Source organism: Schistocerca nitens, chromosome 2 (genome assembly GCF_023898315.1).
Source record: "Schistocerca nitens isolate TAMUIC-IGC-003100 chromosome 2, iqSchNite1.1, whole genome shotgun sequence".
Classification (NCBI taxonomy): domain Eukaryota; kingdom Metazoa; phylum Arthropoda; class Insecta; order Orthoptera; family Acrididae; genus Schistocerca; species Schistocerca nitens.
In genome coordinates, this window is record NC_064615.1 from 721,085,819 (window position 1) to 721,109,274 (window position 23,456).

Consider the following 23,456-nt stretch of genomic DNA (forward strand, 5'->3'; position numbering starts at 1 on the left):
CACCAGCTTCCACAGTGCCTAGTTGACAACTTTGGTCCATAGCTTCGTGGGATCTGCTCCACACTAAAACCCTAACCATCAGCTTTACCAAATGAAGTCGGGACTCATCAGACCAATACACGGTTTTCCAGTCGTCTAGCATGCAAGCAATATGCTCAGAGTCCAGAAGAGACGCTGCAGGCGATGTCGTGCTGTTATCAAAGGCACTCGTGTCGGCCGTCTGCTGCCATAGCCCACCATCGCCAAATGTCGCCGCACTGCCCCAACTGATACGTTCGTCGTACGTCCCACATTGATTCCTGCGGTTACTCACGCAGTGTTGCTTGTCTGACAACTTTCCGTAAACTCCGCTGCGTAGCCCGTGGTGAGAGTAATGAAATTTGGTATTCTCAGCATTCTCTCGGCACTGCGGATCTTGGAATACTGAATTCCATAATGATTTCCGAAATGGAATGTTCGAGCGCCTAGCTCCAACTATCATTTCGCGTTCATAGTCTGTTCATACCCGTCGTGCGACCATAATGACGTCGGAAACCTCTATGACTGCATCATTAATTGTTGGTTCACAGGCGCTTTTCTGCCGCTTATTGTAACTGTTTTTTGAATGTCAGAGCTGGAGGAATAGAAATATCAGATTTTCGACATATGGTATATTCGAATTCACTTTAAGTCTTCACGTTTCGAGCAAAGGCAGAACATCCGTCAGAAAAGATGACAACAAGAAGCCAGGCCATGCCTGTCTTCTGACGGATGTGCCAATGACAGTGATCTCAATAACAATATTGCACAGCAAAGATACGTTGCCAACTTAACCACTGGAGAAGCTCCAAAATTGTGAATCGCTTCTGGTGAATACGCTTTCAAGGTTTCGGTCCAATTAAGACAGTAAAACACAAATAATTGTCGAAGTTATCAATTTATTACATTTAGATTGCACTCAGTGCATCGATGCATTACAAGTAATTACACTCTAGCCCCTAAACCTAGTTACAGAAATCCCAGTAAGTCTTATTGACATATAATGAGGATATTGCGGCCCTTGCCACCCGCAACTTTGAGACGAAGCTATAGTCACTTCCGAGGTCACTCACAGAACACATCAGCAGGTATCCTTCCTCGCGGTATCACTGAAACTTGGCAACAGCGCAGATTATGTTTGGCAAATCTGTGACCGAAGAGTTACTTCCTTGATGGCACAGAACTATCCTGCTAAATTCGCTTGATATTATCGTGTCATTTCAATTGAATAATGTGAGTGATTTTCTCTGGAGATGTGAGATAAGGATATCAGTTAATCCTTTTGAGTCAACGAAAGTCGTTCCACACGGGAAATACAACTACTCTCGCCTCTTAAGTTGCGATTGATCTCCCATAGCAGCTACTGGGCCAATAAATAAGTCAAACACACCGCACCTATTCGCGAGCTCCTACGTAACGTGCTTGCCTGTCAGGTGCACACTGCCTCTGTTCGCCTTTCGAGTCTCGCTGAAAGCCAGATTATTAATTATTTTGTAGCAGAGCTACAAGCAGGCATATACAAACTTAATAAGGGAATCGTAAGACAAAGCTCGAGCAAAATTCCTCTGGCTACTTTTAGTACCCCTTGGTGTCAGAGCGAAAACCTTACGGTACTGCAAAATTCATAATACCACTTTTGTTTTCTTCCGACATATTTTTGTTGTTGTGAATACGTAATTTTATCTATGAACTGCCACATTTTCATAATACTTGCGAATGATACAGGACATGAAGTAAACACAGATATTTTCGAAGTCAAAAGTCGGTAATATCCTACTAATTCGTGTTAAAATATGCTCAGTGGTCTTACAGACGCTTAATGCTTTATTAAGATAGACTGCCGTCGTGATGTTTCCGAGTAAGCTAAATTTAATTTGTATTAGTACAGTGAATATTTTAACTGCGTTTTCCATTAGTTTACTGAATGTAATAGTAATCATCAAAGAGAAATTAATCAGCAGCAGGATTTTCATTCACGATATCTAAAACAATCTGACAATCCTAAAGTAGTTTACAAATTCTATGCCCATAGAAACCTTCTGGTTCTAACGATGTCATTAAATCAGTGTAGGCTGAAGAGCATTTTCGTCTAGAAATGAATTGTCTTGACGGTTGATCGATCAAGAGCGGGAAATGTAAAATTTTACGAGTATATGATGAGAGGGAGAAGTGCTTGAGAGAGGACTTCCCTATCAATACAAGTGCCTCAGAGATGACTTTCCTATCAATCTCCTGGATAGTTTTGTTTCTCAAATCAACAGAGTGCCTTATCATGCAGTAGCACACGTGATATAGTTTTTTCGGTCGATTTCCTTACACTGCGACCGCACGGTGTCTCAGTTGTTGGCAACAAATTCCAGCTGTGTTGCACACACCCTGGGGGCAGAATTCGTAGCGAAAACACACTTTTGGAGCTATCAGATGTAAAATATTATGTTCACACTACTCTTTGCTCGAGTTTACGACTTTTGGTGCGGCTCAACCTTTCATTTCTTTTTAGGAATTTAACGATAAAGGCATTATAAATCGTCACCATTAACAGTACTGCATAGGAATGCTGATTGAGCGACCTGATGACGTTAAATAGTAGAACATGCAGTACTCCTACACCAGACTTCTGAACTTTGCCTGTTGAATGCAAATGTCGCATGATGGTTAAATGGTAATCCATCACATATATCAGTAGTCGAGACTTCCTTAATGTGGAAAATCATTCATGCAAGAACGATCTTTGTTGAGACAAGAATATCTTTTTCTGGCGTATTTTTCCCGAAAGCATTCGCTCCACACCCAGTTCAAATCTTTTTAGCTGCCCCCTCTGCATTCACCCCTCTGTTATACCAAAAGTAAATATTGTGTTGCAGATGTTACACCTTTTCCCACTTGCGACACAATTTTACGACGTTTAACCGTAGTTCATGATTTTCAAGTATGCAAAATCCAATGCCTAACTGCAAGATGATAACTAGAACTTCAAATTCGAAAATGACAGTTGATACATACACTGACAGCTTCGCGCCGCGTTCACCTGGGCGGCGCGGGATTTCAGGCGGCGGGTGGCGTCTGGCCGGTGGCCGGTAGCCGCTGCAACGCGAGGAAACGCTCGAGCGTAAGCTGTTCTGATCGCGACGCAGCCACGAGCTGTCCTGCGGAATAATTTCTGGAAGTACTTGTTATTGCTGGTGGGTAGAATGTGAAGCGAATTACCTTCGATGTTCAATCAGACTCATAATTTTAGACGAGGGCCGAAATGTGGTACAAAAAAATGCCGTTGGACGCGAACACGCGACTATAAGTTTAGAATTCGCGAGGATTGCCACCAGACCACGGGCTCCCCAAACACAACTGCATTTCGCAAGTAGATAACACTTCCTCCTGACACTTCCGTATCTAGCAGTGTTGTCAGATCGTCCGACTTAAGCGTTGTCAGGGGCGGTCGGTTTTATTGCCCACCTTAAGTGAACGACTCGGACTTAGTATCTGTGGTGGCCGGCCGGCGGTCAGTTTTTATGACTAAGACTGTACATTAGCATATAGACAGTACCGTTTGGCAGTGCTCCACATGTAAGAGTATTGGTGTGTACGCTGTTACCACCACCGTTCTCTACTTACCAATCGTAACAACGACCGTGTTATTTCTGTGACAATGTCTTCACAGTACGTTTTTGGGTCATAAAGCAGTGGCCGGCCGGAGTGGCCGAGCGGTTCTAGACGCTACAGTCTAGAACCGCGCGACCACTACGGTCGAATCTTGGCTCGGGCATGGATGTGTGTGACGTCCTTATGTTAGTTGGGTTTAAGTAGTTCTAAGTTCTAGGGGACTGATGACCTTAGAAGTTAAGTCCCATAGTACTCAGAGCCATTTGAATCATACAGCAGTGTACGCCATTAGGGCACTGTGCTGGACACGGCAGTAGCACGTAACAGTCTAGATGCTGGAAGACCTTGCAACAACAAAATTTGGCTGGTCCGAAGGAGAGACGTGATGCTTACAGATCCTCGACTCTAGCCTACGTGCAAGTTCCTGGGTTACGTTTCAGACATTTGCCTCCCATGTGTCACGCCTTGAACAATTATTTATTGAATAATTCCATTTTTGCACCTCAACTGCAACCTCCTTCCCTTCAAAGTAAAGGACTTGTTTCAGACTTTACATGCATTTTCAGATTTCACGAACTCTGAAAGAACGTGAATCAACGTTTTTGTTACCTTGCATGCCAATACGTAGGAATAGACTACATTAAATACTCGTATATCTTTTTTACACCCGCCTCCACAGCCAAGATCGCTAACGCACGCCTGTGCGTTGGTGCTTGAATCGAAGGTAGCCGGTTCGAATGCTGGAGGTGAAGACATTTGCATCACCAGTATCTGGTGCTGGCGTGAAGTGTCTTATCATCAGAATTTGTGCCAATGTTCTGGATAAAATTCCAAACCTCTCTGCTGTGTCTCACGGAGTCAGAGGATGTGACACTGTTGCTGCCGATACGTCCATCCGATAGGGACGTTAAGCTTGACGCAGCAGGCTGTGTGTCGGCACCGGCTATCCCTCCTCCGTTTCTCTCTTAATCTTACAACACAAACACACTAGACGCACACCCGTTACAGTCAGCTTCGCTGAACAGATACACTTAAGATACAATTCTTTTACACCGCTCGGAAAGAGACCATTCTGCACGGGGGAAGAAACTCCTTACTGATTAGACAGCTGGAAAAAACCTCGGCGTCTCCCAGCTGATGAGTCCATTCTATTCTTTCTTTCTTTCTTTATGTTCCCCCATATATAAAAAGTGAAACTAACAGCATGTGCGGACTACGATTTTGATATACACTACCTGATTAAAATGCGAAGTAACTTGAAGGGGAAGAGGAAACGAAATGACTCTTCACGGGCTTGAAGGGTATGTGATGTTATTGCAGTCATTAAAAAATCGAGTCAAATATGCTTGGCAGAATGACCCTTCTTGTCAGCATGACGTTGCATCTCCTCCGCAATAATTTCTTTTGGAAGAATGTAATAAAGCCGTGTATTCTCTCCAGAAGCCAGCTGTTCCACAACTGTTGTAACATATACTTGTTATGCTGCATACTGGCAATAGTACAGAGCTGACGTCCGAGACGGTTCCACAAATGCTGTATTGAGGACAAAACTGTGCACCTCAGCATCCTGCAAACACTTCATAAGAAACTGTGTAATGCGTCGACGCATCAGAGATAACACATGAGGACGCTCTACGTCCATGACGTAATGATTTGCCGTCAGACTTCCCTCAGTCACTACCAGCCGTGATCTGATGTTATATCCGGTATCTCCCCATACAATGACGCTAGGAGTAACACTGCTATGCCTCTACAAAATACTGGAAGAACGTATCCACTGCCCAGGTCTCCACTGTTCCTGTCGACGATGGTCATCCAGGATAGTGGAGAACCGTGGTAACCGTGGTGCATCGCTGAAAACAGTATGACGCCTTTCATCAGCAGGCTACCCGTGCCAGTCACGATACCAGTCCAAACATAGCCAGCGCAGGACACTATAATTCTGCAGTGCGGCTGCTGCTAGTCTCTGACCAATAGTGTGGCATGAAACGTAATGTTGCAGGGAGTCAGTTACTTGAAACTTCCCGGCAGATTAAAACTGTGTGCCGGACCGAGACTCGAACTAGGGACCTTTTCCTTTCGCGGGCAAGTGCTCTACCAACTGTGCTACCCAAGCAAGACTCACGACCCGTCATCATAGCTCTAATTCCACCAATACCTTGTCTCCTACCTTCCAAACTTCAGAGAAGCTCTTCCGCGAACCTTGCAGAACTAGTACTCCTGGAAGAAAGGATATGGCGGAGGCATGGTTTAGCCACAGCCTGGGGGATGTTTCCAGAATGAAATTTTCACTCTGCAGCGGAGTGTGCGCTGTTATGAAACTTCCTGGCAGATTAAAACTGTGAGTTCGAGTCTCGGTCCGGCAAACAGTTTTAATCTGGCAGGAAGTTTCATAACAGCGCACACTCCGCTGCAGAGTGAAAATTTCATTCAGTCCATTACTTGTCCTCAGATAGCAGGCGGGGATGTGAATGGTTACGATGGTGCACGATATGCCTGTCTTCCCTTTTGATGGTCAACCAGAACCTTGACGACGAATATGCCTCCCCTCAGGTTACGATGCAGAGCAACCTTAGACCACTGTCACATTTGAACGCACGACAAATCTAGATACTGTTCGATTCGACCAGACGGCCAAATGGAGACCCACAATGATACCTCGCCTAAACTCTGGCAGCTGCTGATAACGCTCTCTCACACATATACACGGCATCTCTGTGTCCTTCACGGTGATTATTCAACATTTGGTGCTGTGAATGCCCCTTATTTCCCTACTAAGTCTGGTAACAACGCTAAACGTAACACTAACACAATCTGGTGGCCTGTGGTGTGCGTACTGTAAGACCTTCGGTACACACACCATCAGATTATTTGACTTGTCGCTCTAATGAAGTAGGCGAGTGTCAGCAATATGTCTCGTGGTCTTATTGTGGCATGTTTATCTTCTGCCGTCAGGTCAGACGATAGAAATGCCACTTGCACGCTTAGAGTAGCAGACTGACGGTGACCAACTTTAAACAGAACTTGATTAATTTTCACACACATTTATTAAAATAAATAAAAGCATAGATATTACGTAACTTGATTCTGGATGCTGTTTACAATTGACAATCCGAAGTTCCTTTGGTCTTGGCACGTTAATCTTATTCTCACATATCTCTGATACTTGACAAAGTGTCTAGTCATTTATCTTCATGGTTATGTACAGAAATATGGTAATCTTATTAGGCACAGACTGAAACTTGGCTGCAGACTAATGCAGACTGGTACAGACAAATGCAGACTAATACAGACTGACTAATCGGAGGTCTGTACACTCGTTATAATACCTCGCGCGTTCATGTATCACTGCGCGATTGTGATCCGCGAGGCGAAAAGGTTCTACGTTAGCAGCAATCTCATTGGCTGCGTTACATATTAATACGCGGATCGGCGGAAGCAGAATTTGGTCCGTCTCTAAGACAGCACCATCTCGTAGTGCGGAGACGGACGAGCGCTGCGCCTGCGCTGTTGTGCTTAGCGGGGCGCGCTCTAGTGGGAAAGTTTTGTACGCGCTGACTACGCGGAACTATGTACACAACATGGGCATTCTATCTTTCTGTCTGCCACAGAGAATTGTAACTCTGATCATTTATACACTCCCCCCCCCCCCCCCAATGTTATGTACGTGTACAAAGTTACGTTGATATCTAGCTAGGTTGTCTGGGGCTTCACTTTTTTTTGTTAGATAGTGTACTTAGGTCTTTGAAGGAAGTGATAGCGAGTAGCAAGTTGTTGTTAGTTACCTGTAGTTGGCGCATTCACGTCAGAAGAGTGCTGAAAGCAATGGTGAACTGCATGTATATCTGTGAATACGTTTCTGTCTGTTTATAAATACGTTCATGTATAAGAAGTCATATGTAGTGTTGTCTACCCAAATGCATTTCCGTTTTCTTGTAGTTGAAGAAGTTTGATCCGCACTATTACTACTACCACTGATATAATGGAATATGGCCACAAAATCTAAACTGTATCTGTACGGTACTTCGAAAAATCAAAAATTTGCATTGGAGATGTGAAGATGATGGTATTCTATCAATCTCCACATTTTATTATGATCACCATTTTAAAAAGTTTCGCACCACTGGCAGGGTATGGCAGGAGTACAAAAAAGCTCTTTGTGTTCTCCCACCACCTCTCTTTTGCTAGTCTGGCCCACTTCATTACAGGAGTGAGAAAATGTGACTTTGCCAATGTTGATACGTTGGTAGCAAGTGTATGTTACTTGGCGGTGCCCTGCCTACAGCCCCAGCCCCTTGACTTTTCCATGCTATCACCACTCAATATCTGATTTTCTCTTTCTCTGGTTTCCAAAATCATCCATTACTACTCTGATCAATCTATGGAGCACGGCACTTGGCGCACAAGCTTGTGAGACAGGAAGGTGAGCGAGGTGCAGCTGGATTCCACGTTGGATTAGTGATACCTCATCAAAAATGTGTGTTTGTGTGTGTGTGTGTGGGTGGGTGGGTGGGTGGGCGGGTGGGTGGGTGTGGGTTGGCGTGAATTCCTAAGGGACCAAACTGCTGAGGTCATCGGTCCCTAGACTTACACACTACTTAAACCAACTTATGGTAAGAACAACACAACACCCATGCCCGAGGGAGGACTCGAATCTCTGGCGGGGGAGGCCGCGCAATCCATGACATGGCGCCCTAAAGAGCGCGGCCTCTCCGCACGGCCATAAAAAATGCAGGAACTTTATTTGACAGTTTTACACATCAGTATAATTGGTTGTTCACAAAATCCTAAATTACGAGGGTCAGATTGCGATTTTCAAACCATTAATTCCAAATACTGAGACGTTGCTTTAGTCCATGCCAAAGAGTTTCCATGGCACTGCAAGAAGTTGTTCTCATGGCCACAGCCTGTATCCACACACTCTTGCTGATGTGTGATATGCAGGACAGATTACATGGCGTATTGCTCCTCAGATTTAATAGTAAATAGTTATTGTGGGATCCAGATGATTTCTCTGCAGGTGCTGCATAGTATAAAATCAGTCTAAATAATGGTCGCCAATGTAGCATCCTCGGCTGGCGCCCTACAATCCAGCCACAAACAACACAGTGGGGTGCTGTGGATTGCCGCCCCAGCAAGGCGCCTGCAACAGAACCGCAGCTCATCCTGCTTGCTGCAGCCGTTGCAGTATCTGGGGCGCCACATGTGCCGTATACAGCGCTAATGTTACCAGCACTGGCTCACCCCACTAGCCACGTGATACTAGCACAACTCCCCGGTCTTCCTCCACCGGACGGCCTTACAGGACGCTGCCCAGAAACTCAACAGTCAGTGCATATTCCCGTGTTAGCTTAAACGTCTCTACCTCAGCATTCGCCGTCGGAAGTTCGCCGAGAGTATTTGTCATAGCGCAGTACACACCATACAGAACTTAAGACACAGTGCCGGATATATGGACTTTGCCTACGGCAGAGTTTTCTTACTGTTACAGACTGTGCGCGAGTTGTATCTTCAAGAACAGTTATCGTGTTAGTCTAGTTTTTCATCAGGTCAGGATAAACTTTCAGTTGCATTCATTCTGAAACTGTTTCAGTTGCTACCGACAGCCAAACGTTATTGTGTACTCCCTATGTCAGTAATAAGTTCTGTTGCTCTTGGCTACCTGGGCACACATCTCTTTTCGAAGTATGCATCACACACAACAGGATACTAAAACCATGGCGCACTTGGAGCCATGAGACGAGATTAAATTTGTCACTACTCCAAAATCCATAATTAATTTCCTGTAGCAATCCAAGTACTATCAGAAAAATTCCGAGATCGAACAAATGAAATGCAAAATGCAAACCGCTGACGGCTCATACGCTGCGTCAAACTGTACACTAACAACTTCCACTGATAATCTCCACAGCAACAGAACATGTGTATTTAAAGTCAATACGGAAAGAGTCACCCAAAAACACTACGCTCAAATTTCAGCAGAGACGAATATCGTTTATTGCCGTAAATGAGAACCTCATCAAATTCGTTTCGTTGACTAAACACCATTTTCCAGCTAGCTACTTGGTTCCACAACGTAGTTTGAGGTTTCTGACTACTGAGCGTGTGCACACTCGCTGAATGGCAACACTCGCCTAGAAAACTGGAATGCCTCAAAAAAAAAAAAAAAAAAAAAAAAGTTCAGATGTGTGTGAAATCTTATGGGACTTAACTGCTAAGGTCATCAGTCCCTAAGCTTACACACTACTTAACCTAAATTCTCCTAAGGACAAACACACACACCCATGCCCGAGGGAGGACTCGAACCTCCGCCGGGACCAGCCGACAGTCCATGACTACAGCGCTTCAGACCGCTCGGCTAATCCCGCGCGGCTGGAATGGCTCAATGCGAAATCCAATCCACGCCCGCTTATGGGACTGTACTTTTGGTACCTCTCAATTTTTATTACTTCAAGAAATTAGCTGGTTCATCACTATAGGATCACCCCCCTCCCTCCTTCTGAGGCGCCCTACGAAAGCACCCCCTCCGTCTCAGCGGGAACGTGATTTCTACTCCCCATGAAGGTTGCCGAGGAACTCCTTGATCCCGCAAACTCCAGACCGCTCCACGAAATTATTTAACATTAAGGCTTTCCAGCCAGTCTGAATCAGGAACAGAATGCACTCATTTTCATTGGCCATATCCTGCTGCCATCAACAGACCTTCTGAGAGGTGCAGCTTTCTGTAATGAAAATCACACCGCTGCATCTTTCGGTTAGTGGTACAGTAACACCTTGAAATGTTCAAGAAAGAACAGTCAGTCTCGGTTGCAAAATGGAAATGCTTTTTCATTTGTATAATTTGTGACGCGTTTCACTCTCATAAGAGCATCATCAGACATCGTGTAAAAACACTCGAGTCTCGCAATCACCAAAAATGGCACGTCATCCAGGAAAATATACAGGGCACATCCATCGGGTAAAAACACTCGAGGACCACTGGCGAGAGTACGCGTAAACACAGGTCGATGTGTCCTGTATATTTTATTGGATGACCTGTCATTATTGGTGAAAGCAGGACTTTCTGTACATTTTCCAGTGGTCCTCGAGTGTTTCTACTCGTCGTCTAATGATGCTCCTGTGAGAGAGACGCGTCACAAATTAAATAAATGAAAAACCATTTCCATTTTGCAACCGAGACTGCATATTCTTTCTTTTCCGTAACGGGTGTCGGCTCCGACCGCAACCTATTTAGGAGGATTAAGGAAAAGAGTCCTTAAAATAAGCCTAGTCGGCTCCGACCGCAACCCATTTGGGAGTATTAGGAAAAGATCGGCCCGTCGCCCTCAGACTGAACAAAAACCTCCTTCTCCCTGTAGCTGGAAACTAACTGAGGCAACTGCAGTTGCGAAGATACTAGCACACGTGGGCGACGGGGAAATGATATGTTACAATACAAATCCAGCGTCTTAATTATCTAATATTTACTACGATGTATAAGGGGCGATCTAAAAGTTGCCGTTCGAAGATCATGCTAACCCCTTGCCTACTTGTAGATGCGTATGTACCCGCATCGGAGTCACGCTGGGCTGTACATACGCTACATAAACGCACTCAAATGGAAACTTTTTGATCGCCCGTAATAGTACATCTCCCTTCGGATGTACTTCATACTGTGTTGCGCCACAGCAAACACAATGCTGAGGCACTCTCAACTAAGCGTGTCTGACATAGTTCGTCTGGCCATACCGAACATCAGACGATAAATGCTGCAAGCTATAACATACTAAATAAACCGAGCGAGGTGGCGCAGTGGTTAGCACGCTGGATTCGCATTCGGGAGGACGACGGTTCAAACCCGCGTCCGGCCATCCTGATTTAGATTTTCGGCGATTTCCCGAAATAGCTTCAGGCTAATGGAGGGATGGGTCCTTTGAAAGGACACGACCGACTTCCTTCCCCATACTTCCCTAATCCGATGGGACCCATGACCTCGCTGCTTTGTCCCCTCCCACATATCAACCATCCAGTACCTACACAGAAGAAGAAAAAAAGTGCTAAAATAGTAACGCTATATGATCAAATATTATGAAATAATGATGCACAGACCTAACAAGCGGACCGCGCCTATTCGTCATCAGCGATTTCGTCCAAAGTTATGGCACACGCAGCGCTTGGAAAGGAATTAAAATCATAGAAGTGAGAGTGCAAGATGGCGAAGCGTTTAGAAAATGGAGCGTATTTTCCAGGCAGCTGTTGACACAGCTGAAAGAACACAGAACGGTAATCTGAGAGCTCAAATGCTCAAAGGGCTCTAACAACTATGGGACTTGACATCTGAGGAAATCAGTCCCTTAGACATAGAACTACTTAAACCTAACTAACATAAGGACCTCACACACTTCCATGCCCGACGCAGGCTTCGAACCTGCGACCATAGCAGCAGCGCGGTTCCGGACTGAAGCGCCTAGAACCGCTCGACCACATCGGCCGGATAATCCGAGAGCTGTTGGGTAGAATCACTGTGCGGAAACTTTAATTTATACGTTATACTGCAAGAAACTGAAATAACGCTCAATACATTGTATTTATTACCCTTTTCATAAAAAGGCGTGAAAAACAAAAACGAAGTAAAATTTGGGATGTAAATAAGTTTCCAGAAAGGGTCGTAAGGTATACATGACAACTTGGTGTATGAAGTTAGATTTTGTTAAAAAAAAAGAGAGAGAGAGAGAGAGAGAGAAAGAAGCACTAAGTGTCTCGTCCTCTTGTGTTCTTTATAAAGGCCGCAATTCTGCAATCAACTGGTCGTTTTAAACTTTATGTAAACAACTTTTTTTTTACTTTCATAAAAGGTCCTCCCTCGTCGCTCAGTTTGTTAGCAGTCCACGCATAACGCATCATTTTGACAAATATTGGCAATGATGGCTGGCGATGTTCAGTGAAACGTATTTTTATGCAGTCTCCTCGTAATGTGATTCTTTTTCCCTCCCTAAGGGATTAGAGTAGTTTTGAAGCTTTTTGATCAAATTCTTTAGCTGAGCATAAAAACGTACATCGTAGGGTTGCACTCGCGGAGTGCGTTTGAGGTGGTCTCATTTTCATACTGCACGATAGCAACCCTTCTTCATCTTGAAAAATATCGTCATATTATTGTGGATTTGTTTGTCCTCGCCACCATTCAGTTAACAGAATAAAATTATTATTCTGCACGTAGAGATTCGTCAGAAAACTCAAAAAAATTCTGTATAACGCTGTTGTAAGGTTTCCCTTTCCTTTTCATACCTATTTATGAAAATATTAATAAACTGTTTGCTTATTACTTCTGTTTATTTCTTGTGTAAGTATTGTAAAAATCGAATATAATAAAAGTTTTCGCATAGGGACTCGACTCTACAACCTGCAGGTTACCGTCCTTGACTCTTTCTGTTGCGCCAACCGCTGTCTGGAAATTAAGTTAATATATGTGGCTCATGCCTCGTCCGACCCGCGTCAAAAATGCTATTTTTTATAAGCCCCTTGCCATCCGGTGCTGCCACTTCCGTCAGTTTCATATCTGACCAAATCCTTCATATAACATAAATCTCGAGGAAATCAGTGTCGACGAGTAGGAGCGGTCCCATTGTAAATAACCTAGTAAACAAACAGTAACTTTTTACTAATGATGAAAGGGTATCAGTCTGCAGGCGCCGTAGCAGTACAAGAGCTGACCATGGTCAGAATACATTACCATATTTATTTCTGTTCCGTTACACGTTTGACTCGTTATCAAGCTTCAAACACTCCACAAGAATCAGAGATAAATATTGTAGTAAAGAAGCCATTTATATGCTATCCACTCTTTTGAAACCAACAAGTTGTAGTTACTAGTTCGACACAAACGTTGTGACCCATTTGTATCGCTGTTTTCGGGACATACTGTAATACTGAAATACGGCTTCTCTTTTTCCTTGAACGTAGAGTGCCGAGCGTGCATCTGGGTAGTGAGGATGGTTTTGGTGAATTCTTGAGCATTGGTATGTTATGTTTGTATTGTTATGAATGGCTCTGGATGTGAAAGATTAGGAGAGACTTAAACGCAGTGTCCTCACGTATATTATTCATCACCATTAGCTGAAAAGGACCACAGAGCTAAACGTCACGAATTGATAGTGTGTGTATGAGACAGGATTTGCAGAGGAGGCTGAAATCGAAGAATTGTCGACAAGTTAGTATCACCTGGTATCTTGTATGAAGTGAGCAAGTTTCTGATAATATTTTTCGTAAAAGATCTTTAGAATTGATTTTGTCTCAACTTACATTTTTACTCTGGAAGTGTCTGAGCTCTCTTCGACGAGATCAATGGTCGACACCGACACAGACGTCGCCACTTCTGATTTAGCTGAAAGAAAAAGAGTGATCATATAATAAAATCACAAAGGCGATGACGCAATATCGTCGTTATTAAACAGTTATTTCATTCACAAACATATGGTCTGTTCACAACGTCCTGAGCGAATTATCAGCGTGGGGCGGGGAGTGGAGGAAACAAACTCGGCCCACCGACTCCCACCACTACGACCGTCGAAGGGGAGAGATGGCGCTTTTGCCTCGTAGCACTTCACGTGTGCTTACTGGTTGGGCACGGCGCAACTCTACAGTTATTTCGTAAAGGCTACGATACCTATGGATGCACTATTGCTGGATCGCCAGTGTTGGGAGTGGCTGGACGCAAGACATTAGCGAGCGAAAGTCGATCCACCTCTGCCAATCCAGAACTAGCGATCCATGTTTCAGGATGTTCTAAACTAATAGTTGTAACTGCACCTTTTTAAATTATTATGTTTATCAGTTAATAATAATCTCTGTCTCATAATTACCTGTCCTGACTATGTCCTGGTTTACGTATACAGAGCGTTCGGAAATTCTCCTTGTAAATTTCTAGGACTTGCAGAGGGGGAATGAGTAGATTTTTGAATAGGAATCCATGTCCGAAAACGTCATTCAGCGACGCTACTGAGCGTCAAAGCTATAGGCACCGGAGCCATAAATATATGTATGTGTAGCCGTCCGCGGTGGCCGATCGGTTCTAGGCGCTTCAGTCCCGAACCGCGCGACTGCTAAGGTCGCAAGTTCGAATCCTGCCTCGGGCATGGATATGTGTGATGTCCTTAGGTTACTTAGGTTTAAGTAGTTCTAAGTTCTAGGGGACCGATGACCCCAGATGTTAAGCCCATAGTGCTCAGAGCCATTTTTGAACCATATGTATGTGTGATTTCGTGATGATGTTACAAACTTTCAAGGATGGTGGAGAAGAAAAATAGTATCAATTTGCGGTAAGGGCCCCTGTACCGGAAACAAACGAGTCGAGAGCTGTAAGCGGAAACTGTGTTAATACCTCTGAAAGTGGAATACATGCAACCGTATTGTAGTTGCTAAGACTTTAGGGTAGGCGACTTCCTCACGTGATAGTATGGACCAAAATAAGAAAAATACTCCAGTAAACATAGGCTCTAAAATGCACACCTTAGGATCGATGAGCACTTGTTCAATAGAGGAAATATGTTTCACACTAGCGAAGATGATTAACTGCTCATAGCTCCACATGTATGCATTTTAGAACCAATGTTTACCAGATATTCTTTATTGTTTTGGTCCATACTATCACCTCTGAAAGTTACATACCCTACAATTCTAGCAGCAACAGAACAGTTATACATATTGCACTGTCAGAGATATCAGAACGGTTTTCGCTCACAACTTTTGATTCCTTTGTTTCCAGGACAACGACCCTTACCTCAAGTTGATACTATTATCCTTCTCCATCATCCTTGAAAGTCTGTAACGTCATTAAGGAATCACTTTGTGTATACACAAATTTACAGGCGCCGGTGCCTGTAACTTTGACGCTCTGTAACATCGTTGGATGACGTTTCCGGACATGGGTTTCTATTCAAAATATTAAGTACTCACTCCCCCCTACAAGTCCTGGGAGCTTGTAATGGGAATTTACGAACACCCTGAATAGCTTGAAGAACATTTTACGACAGAGTAACGTGCGCCCAGTGCTTCGTTCAGAGTCACATGCATCAACACTCGATTTTTTTCATCTTTGATGCTCGATTTGTCAGCACTGACTGTATTCCTAAGGTGTGACATTCAAAGTCACGAGCAACTGAACTGGGTGACTGACTTGTTGGACTCCTGAGGCCAAAGCTAGCGGAATAGCTCGCCATGTCACGTGGGCTGGGAGATCACTGGACTTTGTACAGGCTGTAATAAGATCGGGCGCAGGATTGGCAAAATGCGAGATATCAGCGCAATTAATCGTGGCCAGATGGGAGTCCGACATATGAGATACTCTATGTCCGATGTCACTGTGTTACAGAGCTTTTTTGCGTGTTACTGACTCAAGTGAGAGGCTTTTTTCAGGAAATATATTCCCACTAGTGCACTCAGCGGCTGACTATCAAGCACTGTGAAAGCGGGCAGAGCGACCACAATGCAGCTGTTAACTAGCTAGTTCAGTTCAGAATAACACTGGTGAGCAGTCAAACCATCCAGAAGAACGTTGTGAAAGTTACCTACATATTGTGTTCATCGATTTGTTCAACCCCATTTCGTCATAGATGACCTGCACCTCCCAAGACAATGCTCTGTCTTATTTCGCCAGAATGGCTTGAAGAATTTTACAAGGGGTAGAGGGTAGTTGTGTCCCCCCCATGGACCTGACCTCATTCCTATTTAACACAACTGCGATCCAAGCGAACGAGAAGCTCTGACAGATCCCCGTATGTTATGAGATCTATTTGAGCGGCCATGGATCAAGGTGGTACGTCATCTATTTCACTGTCTCCTGGAGTCGGTGCTGCGGCCGACATCACGACAATAGGAAGCTAGGCAGTACTGTATAAGTGTTACAACTAATCCATTACGCATCGAGAATTGGATGGACGAGAGATGCTGTCTTGAACAGCTTACGATAGAGATGTTGCTTTGCCGTAGATATAGAGCCTTACGAGAATTTCTCTTACATCACAGCGCTGTACGTTGTGATGTAAATATGTGAAAGACAAAAATTATCTATTTGATTGGGACTCGAATGGTTCAAATGGCTCTGAGCGCTATGGGAATTAACATCTGAGATCATCAGTCCCTTAGAACTTAGAACTACTTAAACCTAACTAACCTACGGACATCACACACATCCATGCCCAAGGCAGGTTTCGAACCTGCGACTGTAGCGGTCGCGCGGTTTCAGACTGAAGCGCCTAAAACCGCCCAGCCACAGCGGCCGGCGGACTCGAATGTAAAAATTTGATTTTTCAAACTCTAGTTTTCCATATGGGCTATCCGAAAGAGATATATTATTTCATTGTAGTTCTTCTGGCTTCAGAGGAACTTTGGTACAGCCAGAACTTGTGGCACACGGCAGAACACACGACTTGTGGTCCGAGGCGAGCAGGAGACAAGCACCTACTTGTAGTGTGACCAGAGGTGTACAAATTCTCCTTCAGCGTGCCTTCTCCTAACTCCGCCGCAACTATTAAAGCAATTCAACGTCCCGCAAAAGACACAAGAGTACATGCGTACTGAAGCGCAATGGTTAAAGCAGGCCAACTTGGGTTTCCACAAGCATGGCAAGCTTCGCAGGACCCCTTGATCGTGCTGCAGCTAACAACAAGTCGTGCTGTTAATCCAAAGTGACTAACCAGATATATGATTACGTAGGTAGTTTCACTACAGCTCATTTATCATAACGATGGGAGGAGCAAAATGAACAAAGTAGATTGAGGAGAAATTAAGAACTACAGAAAATGTACCAGACAGAAAACAGAGTCCAAGTCCATCAATGGAAAAGCTGTCGTGAGTTTATGAGGCAGCGTCAGATGAATCGGTAGGTGTCTCCCAAAGTAAATTGTGTGTAAAGTTTCTAAACACTCATTCGGGAATCTCGAGTATCTTACGACATGTTTGTAAATTTGATCACCAGTTTCCTTACACCTAAAATATTTCGAAAGAGGGCAAAGACTCAGTGGATGGCAAGTGTGGGGAAATGTGTGCTAAGAACTAGATGTCATTTAGTTGAATATAGGCTTTCTCAGGTTAGGACTAACATTGATTGAAATACAATAGCCCGCATCCCGTGGTCGTGCGGTAGCGTTCTCGCTTCCCACGCCCGGGTTCGATTCCCGGCGGGGTCAGGGATTTTCTCCGCCTCGTGATGGCTGGGTGTTGTGTGCTGTCCTTAGGTTAGTTAGGTTTCAGTAGTTCTAAGTTCTAGGGGACTTATGACCACAGCAGTTGAGTCCCATAGTGCTCAGAGCCAAATACAATAAACAAATAATAAAATGGATATTAAAAACCACAGTAGTGAGAAGAGGCCTTAGTACGAGAGAAAAGTTCCATCTTTCAGACATGTTTTTCTTACATTAACAGCCGGCAGCTGTGACCGAGCGGTTCTAGGCGCTTCTGTCCGGAACCGCGCGACTGCTACCGCCGCAGGTTCGAATCCTGCCTCGGGCATGGATGTGTGTGATGTCCTTAGGTTAGTTAGGTTTAAGTAGTTCTAAGTCTAGGAGACTGATGACTTCAGATGTTAAGTCCCATAGTGCACAGAGCCATTTGAACCATCTTCCATTAACATAATATGAAAAACGAACTTCGTGTTTGCTTAAATGCAATTTGGTGAATTTAGAATGAACTATTTCAGCTACTTAGAATGAATTCAGCGAACACGTAGCACGTATTCTGAAACAAGTAATTAAAATTGGTATAACTGGGGTCATATTTGGCTGAAACACAGTAAGGTTACGGAAAACAGACTTCCAAGACCTCGCTTTCGCTGGCGTTGCAATATAATATACGTTCTCAGGTTCCTAGGTGCAAAGGATCTCGACTTTCAGAGATGGTTCTGCTTACTGTAAAACCTTTTGTTAGAGGCTTTCTGATAATGTCTCTAATTGAGAACAACCAGTACTAGTCGAAAGAAGGGTAAAGTTGCAGAGAAAACCATTCGTATTGAAATAAACAAATAAGCCCGAAATACGTTGAAAAGATAAAAAGTACAAATAATATCCACCGTTCTCTGCCCTACAATGGCCCAAAATGAATACGTACTTATTAAGCCTCGTCTTGTGATACTCGGGTAAAAAAGAACTTTTCATCAGCGTCCGTATCCTTCTCTTAACACCGCAATGAAAGAGTACAGAATAAACTGCTACGTAGCGTAGCATAGCGAGAAGACGGGCAAACAAACAACATTCTCGTAACCTGCTTGGGTTGGGCATAGCTTGGCTTGGATGGGAGTAAAGCACCCTTCCCGTTCCGCTGACAGCACGCGGCATCTTGGCTTTGGATGCCTCGCTAACAGGCGAGCACGGATAGGGTAAAAGCGCAGTGTGTGCACCTATGAGAGTGACAGTAAACTCCACTACTGTCAAAGTCAGCCAGATTCAGAAATCAGGGGCTGCAGAGGTGATGTGGAAACGACGAAATAACTAATCATTAGCTGACACAAGAGGAAAAGAAATGTTTTTAATATCTTGGTTATTGAAAAAGTAGTCCTATAGAATTGTAGGAAAACAATAAGCTTGCCCAGTTGAACGATATTTCGTGCTAAGTTAGGCTTCGGAATGTTCAGTAGTACGAACGGCAGATTATAAGGTGGCAATACTTTAATCAAGAGCAGCTTATAAAAAGGATGCTTTTGCAGGCACCCTTCGCAGTTTAAAATCACCCCTCCTCATTTTCTCTGTCTTTCTGATGCAGTAAATAACAAAGCGTCAGAGACAATTTTAATTTAGGAAGTAGTGCTGCTTAGTTGGCAATTATATGGGGTCAGAGATCGAACTACTGTTGTAACATCTTTGAGAGTCAAAGATACAACTAACAGAGTGAGATGCATGACAGTAAAAAAAAAAGGGAATTGTTATTATGTCACGAAGCCGCAGTCCGCCACCTTAAGTAGCCCAAAACATTAGGTTCATCGCGTTTTTACCTCCATGGTTCACCACGGTGGTGCTTCCCCGTGATGTCACTCTGACGTGCTGTTCCCAGTTTCGACCGATGGGGATATCTATCGATTTTGTGGTCGTATGCCAAACACCAGCTGGTGCTTTGGTCGTGTGCATCTGGTGCTTTAATTGTGTGGCGACATGGTTGTTTCATTAAAAATATAAGCTTGCATCGTTTATGGGTGTGCTAATCGATCTGATCGTAATCTAAAGTTTAAAGGTATCACATTTCATTCGTAAGTGGACCCATTCAAGCAATATGTTCGTTTGTAAGTTTGGTTGCTCCTGAAAAACTGACAGAGTTACTGATGAGAAATATTCCGCCAAAAGAAGCAAATAGGCTGCTGTCGGAAAGATAGGCTATCATTACAAAAAAAATTACTTACGTACATGTCATGGCAAAACATCCATTTTACGGCGACTAAGCGTTCGACACCATCCCCTTAATTACATTTATAGTATTGCATAACGCTGGAACATGTTTAAAAAATTATATCTTTTCTTACCCTGTAACTTGCTATTATTGGCCACATACTGAATGTCGCATCATAGGTAAGATTTCAAAGTGAGAAGGCGTGTAAACTACAGTGAGACTATTTTTTTTTGCTGAATGTCTAATAAAACAAGAATTCTACTCTGCTTGGAGGTATACTTCTATGCAGTTCTGTTTCTTTGAGATTTCAAGAATCGTTTACTTTGTTGAAAAAATGGTTCAAATGGCTCTGAGCACTATGGGACTCAACTGCTGTGGTTATCAGTCCCCTAGAACTTAGAACTACTTAAACCTAACCAACCTAAGGACATCACACACATCCATGCTCGATGCAGGATTCGAACCTGCGACGGTAGCAGTCTCACGGTTCCAGACTGCGCGCCTAGAACCGCGAGACCACCGCGGCCGGCTTACTTTGTTGACATCCACAAGATACGATAGCATTCCCTCCTTCTTTCCTCATTACACACGTTAATCGGCTAACAAAGAACACGCAGGTAAGATTTTTGCAAAGGTGAACATTAAAACTGCTGTGCATACGAACATTAAAAATGCTGTGCCTACGAGTTGAAAGGTGAAAATGTAACAACAAGCAGTAACAGCGAGGAAACAAGTATTGGTTTCAAAGTTCCTGCTTTACTTGCTATCGGTGCAAAAACAAGTAAAGTAAAATTAAATGGATTACGAAATCTTCCTCTTTACATCACATCCTTCTTTTCTTGGTTATTGAAAACTATCACAAAAAAGTTACATTAACTAGGCCAAAAGTGTCGTATTATTAGAGTAAATAAATATCCAAGAACAGAAAAACGTTCTAAATTGCCTTCCTGACAGTATGTTATTCATGCAAGCACTGCAATTTTTAGAATTTAAAACAGCTGTTGCGTGCGCACGACAGAAATAATGATCAAGAAGCAATCGTAAACAATAGTTTGGCTATTTAAGATGGCGGCAGGCCGCGCCCCCTATCGCTTCAAAACAACGTACAGTGTAAGTCTAAAGTGCCATCTCCCTTCTTTTTTTACCTCCATAGTGAGATGGTAGTATGAGGTACATCGAATGGGTAACATTGGTCCCACCGAGTCAGGCAAATGTGACGTCATTATGTGTGTTAACATTGTATCGAATACCACAGAAGCGATATATCGATTTTGGTGATCATTCAAGACACTAAATGGCAGTAGCTATTCTAGCAGACGAATTAAAGGAGCAGCTCATTGCTTCTTCAATAAGCTCATAGAATATAACTATAAAAGCCTGAAACAAATGAGTGAGAGAGTCAATGAGTAAAACCACGTCAGCCTGCAACTGCATTCCGGCGTCAGTTGTGTCGAGTAAATGCAGTTACCGATGAAGTACAGCTATGTCGATGCAGCCCTTATTATCTTTCTCTCTCTTACATACAATTCCTTTGCTAAAGTCTGGTAGTGGGAGTTGTTGGTGTGCGTTACAAAACCTCAAACAATTTACAGAGTGGGCAAGAGGAGGAATGTTGTTCTTACTTACGTCTATCGTGTTCGCCGACGTCGAGGGGTGGTGCCATCGTCATCTTGAACTCTGGCTCGTTGTTGGCAGCTCCTGTCACGTCAAATTCCTTTCTCTCCCCGAACATGTTGAATTTTCAGTCTTACCACTAGCTCTAGATCTGCACAAATAAAGTCACCTGCGAACAGAATGTCCAGTGTCATATACATGTGAAGTGTTTCTGAAAGATTTCTTGATGCCCTCAGTCCGAGTTCTCTTTGTATCATGTGAAGTTGTACAATTCTGGCCTTAGACCATTTTCAAGTATCTAAAACAGAAGCAATCTACCTGTATTGAATACATTAGTCTCACTTGTGATTTTAACGTAGGAACAGGTCATATCTCTAGAAGTACTAAGTGCATTATAACTTACTTTACCAACGAGTTTTTGTTGGTATATTATGCCATGTACGTCCTTGTCCTATGACTGCACGTAATTGTCACAAAATAAGTAAGAAAAGGTTTTTCCTTATGTTGCTGTAATGCTCTTATATATAAAGTCGACGTTTCTAACGTTATTACACTAAGAAGATTACAATTATTTCAAATAAATTTGTTAATTAAGCTATATATATATTCTCATATTTAATTATCGTTCATCATTTGTGTGAAAAATATGACTTTATGTAAATTTTTAAATAACTTATAAATATTGCCCTGTTGTCTTTTTAATATTTGTTACTCAGATCTTATATACAGGGTGTTCATTTTAACTGAAGACATCGAAATATCGCGAAAAGTACACATCGTATCATTAAAAGTCCGATGTATGAACGGCCACACTCACTTGTCAACTTGTAAACCCCAGGCTCACGAAGCACCAAATCTCATTAACGGAACGCAGGAGTGCTGCTGTCTTTGGTGGAGAGCAGTAGCACACAGATGACACATACAGTCCATGAGATATGCACAGAGCACCTCAGGTACACCCAGCTCTTACAACCTAATAAATAGGCGGTGCAGAACATTGTATTGACAAATGTGTGTGTGAATTCCTCAAGGGCCATATTGCTGAGGTCATCGGCCCCTACTGTAGTGACACTGAGCTTTCTATAGTGTGCGATAACGTCGAAAGTTTTGCCTGCAATTCAACTTTCCGGGACTCAGTAACGAAAGAAGCAATTGCAATTCCGTTGGCGACGAATTTAATTAAGAGAGATAGCGTCTTCAGGTTGGACAAATCATGGAATCCGACACTTTCTGTAATAAACTCACAAAGACGTCACAAAGGTGCAGCTCGTAGTGTTCATCGATATCAACATGTGGATCGACCGTGCTGCCATAGATAATTTCTTGCATATGTTGTACCTCTTTGCCGCCGATCAACGTGTCTGGCGCCTGTGTATCTGTGGTCGCACCCGCACTGGCGCGGTCCGCAGGTATCAAAGGACGGAACAAGTGCTGGAGCCCGGCAACCCGGCTCACTCTGCTGATGGCTAGACGGTATACAGCCGAAATATCGGAAGAAGAAACGGCTGCAAGGAACAGTTACAACACCTCCGCAGTGTTTATTGCCTGCACACCTACCCATCGTTTGGAAAACAGACGTGCAAGTGGACGGTGAATGTTGTAGACACAGAAGAAAAAATTGAAATTATCCTGATTTAAGCAGACTGTAAGAGAAAGGTTGAGGCTGATTTTGCTGAGCGTTTTCCAGAGAAAGTTCACTCTCTTTCGTTCTTTTACAAGGCTGTGAACACCCTTATGTCTGATGGCAGCGTACAGACCGGCAAAAGGAAACGAAGGAGAAGCTAATGAAATAACTATACTGGCGGCAGTGCACAGCAGCCCATGTTATAGGTGGTATTGTCACAGTACTGCATCGTCGTAAGTATCATCCATACCAC

General features: G+C 43.5%; 1 protein-coding gene across 1 annotated transcript in view; it reads right to left on the reverse strand.

The window, feature by feature from the left end:
- The window catches only part of LOC126235282 (putative SLC9B1-like protein SLC9B1P1), a 115,958-nt gene that overhangs the window by 67,879 nt on the left and 24,623 nt on the right, over positions 1-23,456 (reverse strand). The window contains exons 2-3 of the mRNA XM_049944007.1: positions 21,592-21,748; positions 13,897-13,978 (exon numbers count right to left, since the gene is read on the reverse strand). Of these exons, the coding sequence (XP_049799964.1) occupies positions 13,897-13,978; positions 21,592-21,697 (188 nt within the window). The 5' untranslated portion in view covers positions 21,698-21,748. The remainder of the gene's footprint in view (positions 1-13,896; positions 13,979-21,591; positions 21,749-23,456) is intronic.